The sequence below is a fragment of the Myxocyprinus asiaticus genome, chromosome 42 (assembly GCF_019703515.2).
Source record: "Myxocyprinus asiaticus isolate MX2 ecotype Aquarium Trade chromosome 42, UBuf_Myxa_2, whole genome shotgun sequence".
Taxonomy (NCBI): Eukaryota; Metazoa; Chordata; class Actinopteri; order Cypriniformes; family Catostomidae; genus Myxocyprinus; species Myxocyprinus asiaticus.
In genome coordinates this window covers 2218173-2238589 of record NC_059385.1, presented here as the reverse complement: position 1 = coordinate 2238589, position 20417 = coordinate 2218173, and the positions used below count along the sequence as shown (strand labels likewise).

General features: G+C 38.5%; 1 protein-coding gene across 1 annotated transcript in view; it reads right to left on the bottom strand.

The window, feature by feature from the left end:
- Positions 1–19983, bottom strand: part of LOC127433061 (contactin-associated protein-like 5) — a 136372-nt gene extending 116389 nt beyond the window's left edge. The window contains exon 1 of the mRNA XM_051684698.1: positions 19852–19983. Within this exon, the coding sequence (XP_051540658.1) occupies positions 19852–19933 (82 nt within the window). The 5' untranslated portion in view covers positions 19934–19983. The remainder of the gene's footprint in view (positions 1–19851) is intronic.
- Positions 19984–20417: the final 434 nt, after the last annotated feature.

Sequence of the window (20417 nt, the reverse complement as noted above, 5' to 3'; positions counted from 1 at the left end):
GTTTTTTGGATAGATTCAAAAGGTTCTTCTACATCACCAGACTCTTTTTGGTTCTGAACCTTTATTTTAAAGAGTGTACCATTTTTAATAAAAATCACACCTGCAATACAAGTTAGTAAACTTAATAAACCTCGAGCTAAAATATCACACATTCTGCTTCTCCAGGGACATCTTTTTCATCTCATAATGTTTCATCTGCGTATTGCATACTAAAGCCCCGTTCACACCGCCAGCAACATTGCACAAGACAGTGACACATCCCATTCATTTTCAATGAGAGCACAGCGACTTCCGGTGACACGAGCGGTCGCAACCGTTGGCGAGAGAGATCGCCATGGACAGCAACAAGAGTTGAAAAATGTTCAACTTTATGCAAACGACGAGCGACATTCGCAAGCGACTACCAATGAGAGTGAAGACAGAGGAGCTTACGTCATCCATCTCCAGGCAGGGTGAGTGTGAGATCCTGGAGTCGACTCACGTGCATGCAAGACGGAGAAGTTAAAAGTTTCTGTGAGCAATTTCAATGTTCTATATAATTTGTCTGTAAACACATATATAGATATGGCCTAATAAAACAAGGTGTGGAAAACAGTGTCGGCATTCTGAGTTAGTTTGATTCATATATTGATATAATGTTCATCTTGTTTAATGATATGATACATTAAGCACTGCGGTAGGTTATATAAAAAGCTCTCCCCTGCAGAATGTGCATTTTTAGAGGCAAAAAAACTGATTCCTTGTCAAATGAGTATGATATCTTACTTTTACCGGCAGTATCATCTATAAACAGCATTTCAAATGCTTCTGTGGCCAGTTGAGCAGTCAACCAATAATGTTAGAGCACCGGCAGCAGTAGGAACACCCACCAGCGACACAGATCGCAAAGTCTAGCGACATGCCGCCTGCGGTGTGAACGTGGCTTAAGAAGATTCGACTTCTCAAATCAAGCCGTTTGATTCTTGCAGGGCTCTGTAAGTTGCAGTAAGCTCTTCAGCAGAAATACAGTTGAATTCAGAAGTTTACATACACTGAGGTTGAAGTCATTAAACCTCATGTTTTAACCACTCCACAGATTTCATATTAGTAAACTATAGTTTTGGCAAGTCGTTTAGGACATCTAGTTTGTGCATGACATGAGTCATTTTTCCAACAATTGTTTACAGTCCGATTGTTTCACATTTAATTGACTATATCACAATTCCAGTGGGTCAGAAGTTTACATACACTAAGTTAACTGTGCCTTTAAGCAGCTTGGAAAATTCCAGAAAATGATGTCAAGCCTTTAGGCAATTAGCCAATTAGCTTCTGATAGGAGGTGTACTGAATTGGAGGTGTACCTGTTGATGTATTTTAAGGCCTACCTTCAAACTCAGTGTCTCTTTGCTTGAAATCATGGGAAAATCAAAAGAAATCAGCGAAGACCTCAAAAAAATAAAATAAAATTGTGGACCTCCACAAGTCTGGTTCATCCTTGGGAGCAATTTCCAAACACCTGAAGGTTCCACGTTCATCTGTACAAACAATAGTACGCAAGTATAAACACCATGGGACCACGCAGCCATCATACCGCTCAGGAAGGAGACACATTCTGTCTCCTAGAGATGAACGCAGTTTGGTGTGAAAAGTGCAAATCAATCCCAGAACAACAGCAAAGGACCTTGTGAAGATGCTGGAGGAAACAGGTAGACAAGTATCTATATCCACAGTAAAACGAGTCCTATAGCGACATAACCTGAAAGGCTGCTCAGCAAGGAAGAAACCACTGCTCCAAAACTGCCATAAAAAAGCCAGACTACAGTTTGCAAGTGCACATGGGGACAAAGATCTTACTTTCTGGAGAAATATCCTCTGGTCTGATGAAACAAAAATTTAACTGTTTGGCCATAATGACCATCGTTATGTTTGGAGGAAAAAGGGCAGCATCATGTTGTGGGGGTGATTTGCTGCAGGAGGGACTGGTGCACTTCACAAAATAGATGGCATCATGACAAAGGAAAATTATGTGGATATATTGAAGCAACATCTCAAGACATCAGCCAGGAAGATAAAGCTCGGTCACAAATGGGTCTTCCAAATGGACAATGACCACAAGCATACCTCCAAAATTGTGGTAAAATGGCTTAAGGACAACAAAGTCAAGGTATTGGAGTGGCCATCACAAAGCCCTGATCTCAATCCGATAGAACATTTGTGGTCAGAACTGAAAAAGCGTGTGTGAGCAAGGAGGTCTACAAACCTGACTCAGTTACACCAGTTCTGTCTGGAGGAATGGGACAAAACATTTGACCCAAATTAAACAATTTAAAGGCAATTCTACCAAATACTAACAAAGTGTATGTAAACTTCTGACCCACTGGGAATGTGATGAAAGAAATAAAAGCTTAAATAAATAATTCTCTCTACTATTATTCTGATATTTCACATTCTTAAAATAAAGTAGTGATCCTAACTGACCTAAGACTGGGAATGTTTTCTACGATTAAATGTCAGGAATTGTGAAAAGCTGAGTTTAAATGTATTTGGCTAAGGTGTATGTAAACTTCTGACTTCAACTGTATCCTTATTATAAATTATCATCTTTGACAGGAGAATCTGTGTGATGAATGTTCAGTGCTGTAATGGACTGACAGACTCAGAGGGGAATGACATTAAACATAAATTCTCATGACATCCATCATGCATGTTGTAATTGCTGTTTTAACTACAAATGAGTTTCTGCCATGAAAGCTAATGATCTATAACTCCACAGCCGTGTATGTAATATCAACATCACAGTAAACATCAATTAGAACGTCCAAAAGACATGACAGAAAATGAAACGGAATCTACAATGAACTTTTTTGGCTGCAAACAACACACAAATGTATATTGTGTAGTTGTCAGTAATGGCACCATTTGTAATATGGTGTAAGTTAATGATGCTTTTAGGAGTACACTAACATAGAGATGACCTCATAAGTTAAAAGACATTAACTAAAGGGTACAAAAGTCCAAATCCGATTCAGTGTGGTCCTTAAATCACTAGAGCAACATCAAAAAACACCCATAAGAGAGAAAAATGATTGATATCAGCAAAGGAATGACTGTACTACTAGTGAAAATGCAAAAAATAAATAAATAAATAAAAATACATTTGCACAAGTACAAATGGTAATTCTTAATATCATAAATCTTGTCATTAGAACATGTTAGATTCTGTATTTCAGAAGAGTAATTAAAAAATATCTTATAATAGTTATAATAACATTACATACTGTATATCTGAAATTAACATTGTCACAAGTGAAAACCAAATGACAAATAAGAAGCACATAGCTGATATGTGAAATTATAATTGATGTCTGTAATTGATTTTCTAACATGAGTGAAAGACAAATTATTCTGAAATTCTACTAATAAAAAATGCAGTTACAGATATCTTTAATTACGTTTTTACTAGTTGAAATGCCGTTTTTCTCCCAATTTGGAATGCCCAATTCCCACTATTTAGTAGGTCCTCGTGGTGGCGCAGTTACTCACCTCAATCCGGGTGGCGGAGGACAGTCTCAGTTGCCTCCGCTTCTGAGACCGTCAATCCGCGCATCTTATCACGTGACTCGTTGTGCATGACACCGCGGAGACTCACAGCATGTGAAGGCTCATGCTACTCTCCACGATCCACACACAACTCACCACACGCCCCATTGAGAGCGAGAACCACAAATCACGACCACGAGGAGTTACCCCATGTGACTCTACCCTCCCTAGCAACCGGGCCAATTTGGTTGCTTAGGAGACCTGGCTGGAGTCACTCAGCACGCCTTGAATTCGAACTCGCGACTCCAGGGGTGGTAGTCAGCGTCAATACTCGCTGAGCTACCCAGGCCCCTTTAATGCCGTTTTTTCTTTTTTATATCAAGAATGAGTATTTCGAGAGTAATGATGCATTTTTTTACTAGTACACTAATAATTCCATTGCGTGCATAATAACTAGTGAAAATGTAACTAAAATTCAGATTCTGCATGTGACTAAATGTCAGTTCGGCTTGCCATATGAAAAGTGCATATTTACGGGACAGTTAAGATGCGGTACAATTACCAGCAGGCAGGATAAAGCTATGTCACCACAACGTTACCCGTCCATTACCAACAACCAATCAGCTTTCAGTTCACTCGTGAGAGACGCTTAATGTCTCCACAGCACTGATGCCTCAAGGGTGAGAAATATCTGATTAGCTGCTTTCTTGACAGGTGAAAGGGGTGCAACGCTTGGACTTTGACCTAGTTTGCTAGCAGGTCACTCTGCGATCGTATCCTACCTCATGGGAAGCACTGAAGGGTGAAATGCACGCACAGAATGTGACACGGCTCGAGATACATGCTGAACTGCAGGGAGATGCTCAGATTGTGCGCCGCAACTCCTGCAGTGTCTCTCTGATTATTTGTTTTTTACTCATTCTTTTTCAAGGTTCCATCTGTGGATTTGGGAGAGCTTGAGGGTGGTTTTATCTAGCATGAAAGAGCAAACGTGAAAGAAATGTAAAGGGATAGTTCACCCAAAAATGAAACTTCTATTAGTATTAAATCACTCTACTGTTGTTCCAAATGCGTGTGGCACACTGTCGTCTGTGGAACACAAAAGGAGAATTTGATGAATATGTCAATCAAAGCCATCATTTGACTTCAAAAGACAAGTCATATGAACTACTTTTTTAGCAAGTTCATCAGTCCCTCTAAGAATTTCTCTGCATTATTTGCGGTAGCTTGCAATTTTGTATAAGCTGTGAATCTGAGTTCATTTCTCCATAGTGCTTGAAAAGCTTGAAACAGTCAAGACTTAAAGTCTTCATGATTGGCATTTCTATATTAACTATAACAATAATCTGGAAAAAGTGGGGTGAAATCCTGATGGGACTGGTTCATGGTGTTTTTTGTCCTTTTTGGGGCTTGACAGGCATGGTCGCTATAAAGTGTCCTTGCATGCAAAAAAGCTGCATTAACCTCCTGGACCCGAACATGACTGCTATGCTGCTAATATGGTGACATGCCAATCAGCTAATCAACTCAAAACACCTGCAAAGGTTTCCTGAGCCTTCAAAATGGTCTCTCAGTTTGGTTCACTAGGCTACACAATCATGGGGAAGACTGCTGATCTGACAGTTGTCCAGAAGACAATCATTGACACCCTTCACAAGGAGGGTAAGCCACAAACATTCATTGCCAAAGAAGCTGGCTGTTCACAGAGTGCTGTATCCAAGCATGTTAACAGAAAGTTGAGTGGAAGGAAAAAGTGTGGAAGAAAAAGATGCACAACCAACCGAGAGAACCGCAGACTTATGAGGATTGTCAAGCAAAATCGATTCAAGAATTTGGGTGAACTTCACAAGGAATGGACTGAGGCTGGGGTCAAGGCATCAAGAGCCACCACACACAGACATGTCAAGGAATTTGGCTACAGTTGTCGTATTCCTCTTGTTAAGCCACTCCTGAACCACAGACAATGTCAGAGGCGTCTTACCTGGGCTAAGGAGAAGAAGAACTGGACTGCTGCCCAGTGGTCCAAAGTCCTCTTTTCAGATGAGAGCAAGTTTTGTATTTCATTTGGAAACCAAGGTCCTAGAGTCTGGAGGAAGGGTGGAGAAGCTCATAGCCCAAGTTGCTTGAACTCCAGTGTTAAGTTTCCACAGTCTGTGATGATTTGAAGTCACTGCACCCGTTTACCAAGAAATTTTGGAGCACTTCAGGCTTCCTTCTGCTGACCAGCTTTTTAAAGATGCTGATTTCATTTTCCAGCAGGATTTGGCACCTGCCCACACTGCCAAAAGCACCAAAAGTTGGTTAAATGACCATGGTGTTGGTGTGCTTGACTGGCCAGCAAACTCACCAGACCTGAACCCCAGAGAGAATCTATGGGGTATTGTCAAGAGGAAAATGAGAAACAAGAGACCAAAAAATGCAGATGAGCTGAAGGCCACTGTCAAAGAAACCTGGGCTTCCATACCACCTCAGCAGTGCCACAAACTGATCACCTCCATGCCACGCCGAATTGAGGCAGTAATTAAAGCAAAAGGAGCCCCTACCAAGTATTGAGTACATATACAGTAAATGAACATACTTTCCAGAAGGCCAACAATTCACTAAAAATGTTTTTTTTATTGGTCTTATGATGTATTCTAATTTTTTGAGATAGTGAATTGGTGGGTTTTTGTTAAATGTGAGCCAAAATCATCACAATTAAAAGAACCAAAGACTTAAACTACTTCAGTCTGTGTGCACTGAATTTATTTAATACACGAGTTTCACAATTTGAGTTGAATTACTGAAATAAATGAACTTTTCCACGATATTCTAATTTATTGAGATGCACCTGTATATTAAAATTAACCCGTTTTCCTCATTTGTGGACATCATGTTTATCAGCGCGCTGATGCACGAAGAATAAATGGATTTTTTAAAGCAACATATCAAAAGAAACTAGAGACGCTACTCTTTACAACCAAACAGGTTTCAATCCAAAAACTTTAAGAGGTTTCTTACCAGAGGCACTTTTGTTGTTGTTTTGGCGTTTGAAGTTTAACACTTAAATAACAGTGTAACAGAGTCTTGTGAACAGTTTTCAGCCGGTTTTAATTTGTTTACATTATACGTTGCGTATAGCGAAGCCAAAATACAATGTCCACACATGTGGACGTGGGGTCGCACGAGGTTAAGGTTCTTAAAAATTTCTCTTTTTGTGCTCCACGGAAAAACAAAGCCTGATCTCATGAAAATTACATGAATGTTGTGATTTTTTTTTACTAAATAATGTTGCTTGGTTCATTACATGTCTCCTGGCAGTTCCAAGGTGAAATGTCCACTGTGTGGCGCTAAAAGCAAGTTAAATGTTCTCCCAAACAGATGAGGTTTTTAAGGTGGAAATGTTCAGTGTGGCACTAAAAATGGACTTAAGTTTTTAAATCTTAATCTAACCGATAGTGTCATATAATGCAAATGTAAGATGGAAAACAGATGTCTACTATGTGGTGCTAAAAATGTAAACATTTTCTTTCTTAAAGTTTTTTTATTTTTATTTTTCCATTTTACCTAAACCTAACCGATAGTGTCTCTTCAGGACTCGTACCCCGCTCCTTTGCATCACAAGTGCTCTATCAGTCGAGCTACCGTGCAATTTGATCACACTCGAACAAGCTTGTAAATGTATTTGGTTATGTAATGCAAACGTTAAAATGAGTCATGCGCTGTAGTAAAAGTGTTTAGATGTCATAAGATAGCATTGTGTGAGAAACTGGATGAAAAGTAAGTGTTTATGAACTGATAATCTGCCATTTAACTCGTGATTTGTGTGAAAGTGAATAAAAGCCTTAGTGCCTCTAGTGCTCATTTCACCAGGAAACTGATGCGATACGTTCAACGAGATGCGTAAAAACCATTTATCAAAAATGTAGGTATAGTAGTGTGATTCAATGAGAGACCAGGTTGGGGGAAAAAAGCATATGGGTTTATGACATGCAAGTGAGTACATATCAGAATTTTTATTTTTGCTGTCAAAAACAACATGTGCAGAACAACCAAAGAAAACACCTTTCCTCCTGAAATTACTCTGCACTGAAAGCCAAAGAAATATTTGAACAAGTGCAGTATATTCTGTAGACAAAATATCACTCACATTGATGAATTCTCTCGGCTGTATCCCCTATCAGTGCTGACAGCTGTGTAAAATACTGTATATGAGCGCTGGTTTATGTGCTAAAGCCTTGAGAGATATTCGGCCTTAAGAACACACTTGAGTCATTGACAGCTGCGGCGTCATTTTATGCCAAATTGCGCTTAAATGCTGCGCTCTGTATTAATAAATGCTAATTTATGAGAGGCAGCCGCAAGTTCAAATAGTAAAAACCCACAACAGGCACTATTGCGTAACCTTGACTCCATAAGAACCCCATTCAAGCTTTGACTTTCTATTCACACATTTTCATAACTGACAGTAAAGAAGATATACGAGGGTGATTTGTACTCAGCCTAGTTTTTTTAGATGCCGTGCTCCCATGAATCATAATGGACAATGTGCTTTGCAGGGAAATATAGAGAGTATTCTCATCAAATTGATCTTCTTCTGTGAGTTTATGTTCCTTTCCGTGAAAGCAACTTGCTGGATTGATAAACGATAAATCCTGATGAGGCTTAGATCTCGCTTTGGGACATACAAGCCATATTTCCGCATGTTGTTATTGTTTAGGTATTTGCCTAATTAAATGATGGCCAATCATAATAACACAACATACACAAACTTATTTAACAAGCACAAAATAAATAAGCACCTACCACATGTCAAAATGTTTCAAACTTAAACTTAAATTTACCACTAGGGGCACCAAACAGAATTGCAAAAATAACTTTGTAATTTTACATTTTCTAAAGAAATTGAAAGTGTTGTTTGTCAACGCAAAACTTGCCGCCATGCGCTATGCAGAGTTCTGGGTGGTTGCCAGGGTGTTGCTATTCAGTTGCTAAGATGTTCTGTGTGTTTTTAGTCAGATAGTCTTGACCCAAACTAATGTCATTGGCCAAAAGTCAGAGTCAAAAGTTAATTTGCCGGACTGCTCAAAGAAAATATTTTCAAGGCAGTGTTAATTTTCAGGTTTTTTTTTTTTTTTATTATTTATTTTTTATTTTAGTCAATATTTCATCATGTCATATTCAGAAAATATAGCCAATTTTACTAAATATAGTCAGTTTGACTAAAATAGCATAGAATTTTGATTAAAACAATAACATTAGTTGACCATGAATCAAACTGTAATAGACCAAACTTTAACCAAAAATTCTAACATTGTGAAAAATGTATAAACTCCTGAATTTACATTTATGTTAACATGTATCAAACGTGTTAAAGATTAAAGTTTAATTTATAAAACTGCACATAATGAATATACGGTCACTTTTAGACCGTTCATGATATTGCATTATGTGTTGCACATTTTTTAAAGACACAGCGCATTTATAACGCAAGTTACACATTCTGACTATTGCATAATTTGCTTTATTGTCTGTGCAGATTTCAAATGTAATATTATATTCATGTTGTCACATATAGCCTATAAGATGTGAGTGAGGTAATTAAACCAGCCTGATCTCATTAACATTAAGTTACCATCCAACATTTGCATTACCATGCTTCATTACACTTTTGGCTGCAGTTTACAAGTGAAATGTCCAGCGGGGGGCGCCAAAAGTGCCTGAAATGGTGTCGTAATCAGACAAGGTTTTTAAGGTGAATGTTAGATGGAGGTTTTAAAGAGTAAAACATACCTCCTTAACCTAAAACTCTAGTTTAAACCTAACTGTTTGTGTCCTAGATTCTAGGACTTAGAACACATGAGGTGTGAAAAAAACAGACATCATTACCCTTAACCAACAGCTAAACCTAACCGATAGTGTCCTAAAAGGAAACGTGAAATGAAAGGCACGTTTTCTGAAGCAGTCACATCATTTCATAATACACTTTCGTCTCACGTGTTAGCTTGTGTGTGGCCGGACTCGAACTGCGATCTTATGAGTTCAAAGTCCAACACTCTATCAGGTGATCTACCGCCGAAGCTAATCACATTGAAATAAGTGTGTAAATGTAGGTGAGTCTGTAATACAAGCATTAAAATGTATAGTTTTTCAAATTATTTGTTTTAGTAAAAGTGTTTTCAATATATCATAATAAAGTGGATGAGTAATAGAGCGAAAAATATGTATATAAAGTCATAATAAGCCACTGTACTCGTTATTTGTGTGAAAGTGAATAAAACGCACAGTTGTAGTAGCACCTCTAGTGTTTATTTCACCAAGAAACTGCAATGAAACGTAGAACACCGCACGTAAACGTCTATTTGCAAAAATGTAGTTGTAGTAATGTTCATTCTATTAGACTAGGTTGAATTAACCCATTAGTAAAGTATACTGTATGTATATATATATATATATATATATATATATATATTCACAAACTCTCGATTCGATTCCGATTTTAATTCGAATCAATATCGATTCACATGGGTTTATTTCAGTAATAATCCATCCCTTTTGCTAACATATAAAATAAATTATCTCCCAGCAAATAATGTTGTTATACAGGGGACCTTTTAACTGGGTTCATTAGGACAATATTAATTTTACTAATTATATTGTATTACTTTTTCATCATTTTGGTCACATTTTGGCTTTTTAAAAATGAACAAATAAATGTATTCAATCAATAAATAAGATATTATATTTTATATATTATTTTTGTTACATATTTATTGTTAAATTGCATAATTTGTTCTATTTACAAGTATTTACATTGATTTGTTGAACACGTGCTAAAACCGATACTGTCTCTTTAAGAAAAAATGCCTTTTTTCTTAAAGCAACAGCGGAGTGGTGGTGGTGTAGTGGACTAAAGCACTGAACTGGTAAGCAGAAGGTTGTTAGTTCAATCCCCACAGCCACCACCACTGTGTCCTTGAGCAAGGCACTTAACTCCAGGTTGCTCCAGGGGGATTGTCCCTGTAATAAGTGCACAGTAAGTCGCTTTGGATAAAAGCATCTGCCAAATGCATAAATGTAAATGAGCGCATGTTAACGAGAGAGGACTCAAATGGCTTTATCTCATCTGTGCGATGCATGATTAGAATTAAATGTGTTTTTGTAGTTGTTTTTGATCAACAAGTGACTATAAAGAACAGAAAGCATATTAAAAGAGACATTATTCAATGATAAATGGGTTGCGTGGATCTCGTCTTTGGACACACATTACACGGAGCAAATTTTACTCTCAACATGCTGTGAAAGGATCTCGCTGCTGAACACTTCAAGACTAAACTACACAATTACCGGTGAGTGAAATGTAAACATTTACCAGCCAGTTGCCAAATACATTCACTTTAGTCGCATTTGGTTGCAAATGCGAGTGACTTCCTCTCATTGTAGTGGAGGGTTTCACATTGAGTGAAAGATCGATCTTGGGACTTAAGAATCGATATCGAGATCATTCAAATGAAGATCGCGATGCATCGGAAAAACAATATTTTTACCCAACCCTCATGTGTATTTCTCGTCATGTTTTCGTCAACAGTATGTTTAAAACAGTTTGATTATCGTTATGATGCCATTTTAGACAATACTACACTTAAAAAATTTATACATGGTCGAGTGCATAGTTCATAGTGTATAATGCGTCATTTGGGACACATTCTTCTGGAAGTCAACCACAAATGACTTACTTGAAGTTAACTCTGCACATTAAACTGGGATACGGGAATATTTTAACATAAAAAAAAAACTACAAAAATCCAAACTTCACCTTTAAAAGAGCGGCACTTCCCCTACGTTATTATTCATCAGCATGACCCAGTTCATAGTCTGGTGCCAACATCTAGAAGAACTGAAATGCAGCCAAACTCCAGTCCTCTCTCTTGGCATTCCCGCTCTTCCCAGCACTATAATTGATTCTGTTGCCCGTTTTTAGCAAGACGTGCCCACATACTTCACAATTATGACTAAGCTTCTGCGACACTCCTGTGGCAACTAAGTTTTATCATAAAACACACTACAACGGCAAGCATAAGCAGCCACATGGTCATGATTAAATTGAACACTTGAGTGCCTCGAGAGCAGCTTTCGGCAATGATAAACGACCTGGAAGTAAAGATAACATAGTGGGGGAAGTCAGTCTTTCTGACCAGGGATCAGATAAATAAACTCTCCTGATATGCTTAACGGAGACGCTTGAGTGTTTAGACGTGAGTGGCAGATGGATTCTACGGCAACAAACCACCCTGAGATCTCCCCAATCTGACTCAGAGCTAAACGTAATCACTTTGGGAGAACTGAACTGCCAGAACGTAACGTAAAACAAAACACTGTTGCCGCACTACTCTGTTAATTAAGTGACCATTCATTGTAGAAGTGGTATGGCTGTAGCTATTACTAATAGGTAAACAATCAAAAATACTTTTTGAAGTGTCAAAAATGAAAACTACCATTCAAGTGCTTCTGAGCTTTTAAATGCAAAGGTTACAAAAAGGGTTTTAGGCAACATGGCCTCACAGAAGCACGTTACTACACCTACATTTTTGCAAAATTATTTTTACGTGACTTGTTGTACTGTATGTATCATGGCAGTTTCCCAGTGAAATGAACACTAGAGGTGCTACAACAACAATGACTTTTATTCACTTTCATAGCGTAGAGAGGTTGGTTTTGTCGATTTGGCTGAATCTCCGGCAAATGTGACAAAGTTCCACTCTCATTGACCGCAATGTAAATAACTAGAAGGATAATACAACCAGAATTTAGTGGTATGGCCTTATAAAAATAGGATAAAGAGTAAAAAATAAAATCTATAATAAATAATAAAATCTGCTTCTTTTACTTTACTGAGAGTGTGAGGATGCTGTGTTTCTTGTCTCCATATAAACCTCCATTCATATTTTTATCTTCAAAACCTCCGATGATGCCTTTATTTATTTATGTCCAAACACGATGTTTCATAAGCCATGCTGAATGCAAGATCTGCGTGTCTATACACCACACAGAGAGTGGGAATATTCTCTGACAAGAAATTAGAGAATAATGCGTTTATTATTTTGCCAAAATGAAACAAGATGCAGTTTTGAGGCAGATAGAAAGTTGAAGCAGTATTTTCCCAGCGGTTTCTGCTCTCTCCTGGTTGTGTGAAGTTTGCGGTAGCTGTTATAGACGGAGCTGAGCGTTTCATACATTTTGCCTATGCTACAGCGTGTGATAAAACAATTGCAAAATGCAATAAATGGTCAAATTGTATGCGCTACAATCCAAGGTGTTCATGAAAATAATAATGAACGATAATAATATGATCACATGTATTGCCAGCCTGTATTATAAAGCAGTATAAATTAGTATTTTGTATCACTGAAATGGCTGGAGGTGGCTTAGACCGGAAGAGGTCCACATTTAAGGTTGATGGTGGCGCCCTAGTTACGCTGAAAAATAAGGTGGATAGCTGCAGGTGGAGATCTCTAAAAGAGGGTGGGATTACTCCAGAAGGGAGTGGGGTTACTCCAAGTCCAAAAGGGGGTGACACCTCCACACACGGTTAGGGTTAGGGTTAGGTTAAGGGATCTCAAGATCTTTGCTGGCATTTTGGAGCTTCCATCCCTTTTTGGATCTCTGTCTGCAGCTATATCCTTCTTGCAAGACAAGAAGGCATGTAATGTAATTTGGCAAAAATGTTGTCACGGTCTTGTCATTTTTGACTTAGGTAGTAGTTTATTTATTTGTCCTGGTTTTACCCAATTACAGCTTCTACCAGCAGGGGCTAACTGGATAGTGCGAACCAGCCAAACCTTAACCACTTTTATTTAGGGATGCACCGATAAAAAATGTTTTCGCCCAATCCAATTCCAATACCTGAACTCTTCAGTATTAGCCGATACCAATCCCAATCCGATACCAATGTTGTTGTTGTTTTCCTAATGAGTTTAGAATATCTATACCTCTCTGTGTGGAACTGATTGGGAGGACTCTTTTATGTGTAAAGAAGCAAAAACCTCTAACTACACATGATTTCATTATAGGAAAACAAAAAACTATTTTATAACCACACGTGCAGCCTATTAAGAAAAACTTGCTGGATGCAGCACCAAAATTAACAGCTATTCCAGTTAAAGTCTTCAGTAGAAAAGAAGCCATTTCTCTTTCACATCTTTTTTTTTTTTTGATCTCTATTTTTGTTCACTTTAGTTGTAATAGGATATCAGTCCACTTTTCAATCGCATAGTAATTTTTTGGAACCCAGTCAACTTTTTCATAAATTTCATATAATTTGTTAAATTACAAAGGTGATTTGTTATTATTGTAATTTGTAAAATAATCATAATAAAATGTTATTATACAATAGAGTGATCCATTTACGTTGTAATTTCTTAGGGCTTTTATTTTGACTCTCACTTTTATTTTGAAGGATCTCTCCAGGGAAACTCCAGAAGAGTGTTTGTAGGTTTAAGTAGTTTAATTCGCTTCTTATTCCACATCTGGTGAAATGTGCATCCGGTACCGTTCTCAATGCTTGTTGTAAGCGAACAGAACTATTTAGCATCTATTGTACATCTGAGATGAAGTCTGTGTGGACTGCCCACTTATTGCACACATATCGCTTGTTCAGGGAAGCGTGCTGCGCATACAGACTGTATATTTATTTATCAAACACAGCCTTTTGCGATTCACAAAGCTATTGTATGTCTTCAAGAGTCTTTGAACAAAATGCACAAGTTATATGGACTACTTTAATGGTGCTTTATAGGTTCTTTTATGTCATTCTTTGAGCTTAATGGTAACAACCATAACTAACATGTGGTATCGGATTTGGATCGGGCCAGCCGGACTGATAGATGATCCGGGAAAAAACATCAGTATCGGGGCCGATACCGATCTTCTATTCTCCTTTGAAGGCCATTCTAAAGAATCGTTCAGTAGTTTGCAAGTTAATGTAATCCTGCTTAGAGGATAGGGTAAAAGTGTGTGGCTTGCTGTCCTGGACGAAGGGCTCGAGGCTAGGTCTAAGCTCAAATACCCCCTCCCCCCCGGACTTAGATTAGTTATTAGTAAATAGATAGGATGAGAAAGGGGAGGTGGAGGGATGCTGGAAGACTCTACGCCATGTAGAGGTAAGCGGCTGTTTATATACGCTTACTCTGGAGATGTGATTGGTCAGATTAAATGACCTTGCTCCTCCTGAATCTAGTTTATAAAACTCCATTTAATGATCAGAGCTACCTAATCTAAAATAATAACTTCAAGACCATTTTAAATCTACAAAGAAACATACAGCCACTTGAAAACCCTATGGACTGATTAAAAGTGGGCTCTTTCCTGTAAAGAACCATTGAGGAAAACTTATTTTTAAGAGTGTATAAAACTACACTAGCGACTCCCCCAAGTCCAGTTTCAAAACAAAGATAACATCCTCCTAAATCTACCTTGGAGGACAAACAAAAAATAAAAGCAAACTTCTGCTAATGGCTCTTTAGGGCACAAAGTAAAGCCGGAAACTGAGTCATTTGATGTAAACAGCGCAGTGCGGATCTCCAGCTGTAAGTGTGAATTTTGCTCAGTTGGTTTGAGTTCGGCTCACCTCCTCCAGAGAGTCCAGCTGGACCAGCATGAGTTTGACTGTGTCCTGATTTTGTGTTCAGAACCAGGATATTTCTAACTTGAGCAATCTGGATTTTACAGTGGTGTTCACAAAGATAAGGTTGAGCAATGTACTGAAAAAATCCTATAGACTTTACATTTTACATTTATGCATTTGGCAGATGCTTTTATCCAAAGCAACTTAAAGTGCACTTATTACAGGGACAACCTGGAGTTAAGTGCCTTGCTCAAGGACACAATGGTGGTGGCTGTGGGGATCGAACTGGTAATCTTCTGTATACCAGTTCTGTGCATTAGCCCACTATGCCACCACCACTCCAGACTTGCATTGAACGAGAGACCCAAGCCATATCTAAAAACCAGAATATTACTAAGACTTGAGGGTGGACGCTTTTGACTTGGGCAAACCTAGAGACCACCTAGCAATGTTCTAACAACCACTCAGAATTACCTATCATCCGCACAGCAATGTCCCAAAGTGTAGATCAAATTACCATGGTATTACCATCTGATACCATCACTGCACCGTGGTATCATCACAGTACGTTTTTGTAAGGGATGTCTGGCTAACAGTGTGCTCTAATTTCAAATTCATCCTTAATTTGTGGAAACAGAAAAGGGGAATTCATTCTCCATCACTTTGCAACAGATTCATTCATATTGTATCCTGGAGTGTTGAGCGCAACAGAGAGCCAGGGGCTTACAAAGTTCATAACCATCTGCTGCAATTACAACATGTATGCATCTCATTATAAATACACTCACAACTCACACACACACAGTAACACAACTCTCAATAACACACACACACACACACAGTATGTCGTCACTATACAGATGAAGTCAGAAGTTTACATACACCTTAGCCAAATACATTTAAACTCAGCTTTTCACAATTCCTGACATTTAATCGTAGAAAACATTCCCAGTCTTAGGTCAGTTAGGATCACTACTTTATTTTAAGAATGTGAAATGTCAGAATAATAGTAGAGAGAATTATATATTTCAGTTTTATTTCTTTCATCACATTCCCAGTGGGTCAGAAGTTTACATACACTTTGTTAGTATTTGGTAGCATTGCCTTTAAATTCTCACAATAAGTTGCTGGAATTTTGGCCCGTTCCTCCAGACAGAACTGGTGTAACTGAGTCAGGTTTGTAGACCTCCTTGCTCACACACGCTTTTTCAGTTCTGCCCACAAATTTTCTATCGGATTGAGATCAGGGCTTTGTGATGGCCACTCCAATACCTTGACTTTGTTGTCCTTAAGCCATTTTGCCACAACTTTGGAGGTATGCTTGGGGTCATTGTCCATTTGGAAGACCCATTTGTGACCGAGCTTTAACTTCCTGGCTGATGTCTTGAGATGTTGCTTCAATATATCCACATCATTTCCCTTCCTCATGATGCCATCTATTTTGTGAAGTGCACCAGTCCCTTCTGCAGCAAATCACCCCCACAGCATGATACTGCCACCCCCATGCTTCACGGTTAGGATGGTATTCTTCGGCTTGCAAGCCTCACCCTTTTTCCTCCAAACATAACGATGATCATTATGGCCAAACAGTTCAATTTTTGTTTCATTAGATCAGAGAATATTTCCCCAGAAAGTAAGATCTTTGTGCCCATGTGCACTTGCAAACTGTAGTCTGGCTTTTTTATGGCAGTTTTGGAGCAGTGGCTTCTTCCTTGCTGAGCAGCCTTTCAGGTTATGTTGATGTAGGACTCGTTTTACTGTAGATATAGATACTTGTCTACGTGTTTCCTCCAGCATCTTCACAAGGTACTTTGCTGTTGTTCTGGGATCGATTTGCACTTTTTGCACCAAACTACGTTCATCTCTAGGAGACAGAATGTGTCTCCTTCCTGAGCGGTATGATGGCTGTGTGGTCCCATGATATTTATACTTTTGCACTATTGTTTGTACAGATGAACGTGGAACCTTCAGGCATTTGAAAATTGCTCCCAAGGATGAACCAGACTTGTGGAGGTCCACAATTTTTTTCTGAGGTCTTGGCTGATTTCTTTTGATTTTCCCATGATGTCAAGCAAAGAGGCACTGAGTTTGAAGGTTGACCTTAAAATACATCCATAGGTACACCTCCAGTTCAGTACACCTCCTATCAGATGCTAATTGTCTAAAGACTTGACATCATTTTCTGGAATTTTCCAAGCTGCTTAAAGGCACAGTTAACTTAGTGTATGTAAACTTCTGACCCACTGGAATTGTGATATAGTCAATTTAAAGTGAAACAATCGGTCTGTAAACAATTGTTGGAAAAATTACTCATGCCATGCACAAAGTAGATGTCCTAAACGACTTGTCAAAGCTATAATTTGCTAATATAAAATCTGTGGAGTGGTTAAAAAATGTGTTTTAATGCTTCAGCCTAAGTGTATGTAAACTTCTGACTTCAGCTAAATTTCTGCTGGACTGGCACAAAGACTGAGCAAACTTTTGTGGTGTCAGTGTGACTAGGGAGAGAAGACATCACTCTTTATTAGACTGTGAAACAGCATCAGTGTAATTCCACTAGAAAGCTGATTCTGATTTATTTCTCAATTCGAGAATCAACATCCATGACCATATTACAGATGAAAGCCTGAAAATAAATCCTAACACCCTGTCTACACTGGAAACGACCAATATTGCATCGCGCCACGACAGCTGGACATTGTACTGAATATGTTGCACCTCTAGATTCATATAACATGCCCACAGTCCATTCACACTCTGATGCCCGCTGCACACAAAAATGGCAAAAGCTGCTGAAATCACCAGTTCCAATCTGATTGGCTGACTTTAGGCAACAGGAGTCGATCGTACAATCAGTTTTTGTCTATGTGGGCGGTTCTTGGCCAGAATAACATGCAAAGTGAACCAGACTTTAAGCAGCGGTCACACTAGACTTCACTCTCCATTCACTTCCATTCATAGGCCGGAAGCGCAAACATTTTTGCATTCTGCTGCGCATTACATTTCCAGTTTGGTGAACTCTGAGCTGCACATTTGTGTGACGAGAAGCCATGACCAATAGATGGAAATGTCACACACTGACCTCTTGGCTCAATACAAAGAATACATACACTTTTTTAGAACTGCATGTTTTTATTGTTGCAGGAGTGAGTGGATTTTAATATTTTGAACATAGTTTTATTATTTATTTGTGATTTTATTTTATTTTTTTAAACCAGAAGACCTTGAGGGTGACATCATATCCTTTCCATGGAGCTGTCCTGATATGACGTCAATTTGTAGGCGTCCCAGAATTTCCTATGGGATTTTATAATGGGGTTTCTCAATTTATGAGTAAATTAAGGTCTGTGGTAAACATCATTTGAAGATACTCGGAAGTTTTGTTCTACAACATAAAGTACACACAGTCCAACCACAAATGTGAAACCATAGTAGTTCTTATCAAGCAACTTATCAACATGTGGCTTCAAAATTACAATTTGACATATGACTGTGTGTAATTTATGTTGTAGAAAAAAACATCCAAGTATCTCCAGTGTTAACCACAGTCTTTATTTCTCTCTTAAATCCAAAACTGTCATTATAAAAACCCATAAGTAAATCAAGAGGGAACGCATGGCTCAAAAATGCTAATTTCTTCCAGGTTTTTGGACTGCAACCTAAAAAGCTCTATTACAGTGTGCAAATTTTGCATGGATGTAAAAATCATTGCATTACATTAATAGGCTAAACTGTTTTACTGTAATAAGAATCGCTATTGAGAATGATGAGAAATACTCAGGACTTACTATTTGTATTTTATTAGCCTACTTTTTGTATTGCAGTATTGAGAATTTCAGAGGAATTGTCATGAAAATAGTGTCCCAATACTAAAAATCGTAATTCTCATTAAAAAACGTAACTTCTTATGGCAATTAATGCAAATTTTAAAGCCATTTATTACATTTTTTTAATGCAAATTTAAATTTAATATATTTTTATTTTGGGGTGCAATATGAATGATTTTTTTTTTATGTTTCATGTGATTTACCCATTAGGATTACAGTGATAGTTTGTCGCACGCGTCTTGAGTTTCATGCACTGGAGAAAACGCAAAGCTTTCCGCGTGGATAAGAGAGCAGATTATTATTATATATTCACAGTCATAAATGTAAGGACCATGAATACACTGAATTATAACGCGATACGAGAGAAAGTGTTGCGCGCAGACTGCAGACAAAGTACGAGTGCCAAAATACTGCGGCGCATCCGACACAAGCTTTAATATGAAATGCATTTATTAAAAAAGAGGTTTGAGTCAGCAGTATGAAGTACTCACTTAAAGGGGGGAAAAAGGGGCACGTGGTCTGACATACAAATATGCATAGCCTACAATTTCAGACGAACCCTTACAGTGATCTAAACCAAGTCAAACCCCTAAAATGCGTAAAAACCTTTAGTATATTCACACTGCACAAATCTCTCGCATCGCATTAATAAACTAAAAACGCACAGGTTGATCATTCTCAATTAATGCATGATTCATAAATGATGCAACACGCAATAACTAATGCCACATAAACACGAACATCACGTCTGGTTAGCGGACCGAAAAGTTCCTGTAACTTACAGCCGTTTGTTCCAATGAGCTGGTGCGAGGATCCCCGCAATCGCGCGCACAGAATTGCACCAAGTCCTTTTAACCCTCCGATTACTATAAATAAATATAAATAAAATTCTAAGACACTCACCTTTACTGATGGAGCCCGTGATGGAGTAAAAGATGAGATAGAGTGGTAAAATCATTCCAGTGTTTGAGCACCGCAGATCCATGATGCGCGCGGACGGGATGCCGGAGAGACACTGAATGACTCTCTCCTCCGGTTGCGCGCGATACTGTGTGTGTGTGGCTCTTAGTGCCTCTTTCACGCCATTCTGCTGCCGAAAGAGAGAGTGCGAGCGCGCGCGCACACACACACACACACACACACACACACACACACATGTTGGTGCAGCTATCATTATGAGGACTCTCCATAGACATAATGATTTTTATACTGTACAAACTATAAATTCTATCCCCTAACCCTAACCCTACCCCTAAACCTAACCCTCACAAAAACCTTTCTGCATTTTCAATAAAACATCATTTAGTATGTTTAAGCGATTTGAATTATGGGGACTCAAGAAATGTCCAGTTTGTAACCTAAAAAAAAGTCCTCGTAAACCACATAAACCAGCCCCCCCCCCCCCCACACACACACACACGCTCGCGCACACACACACTCACGCACACACACGCACGCACGCACGCACA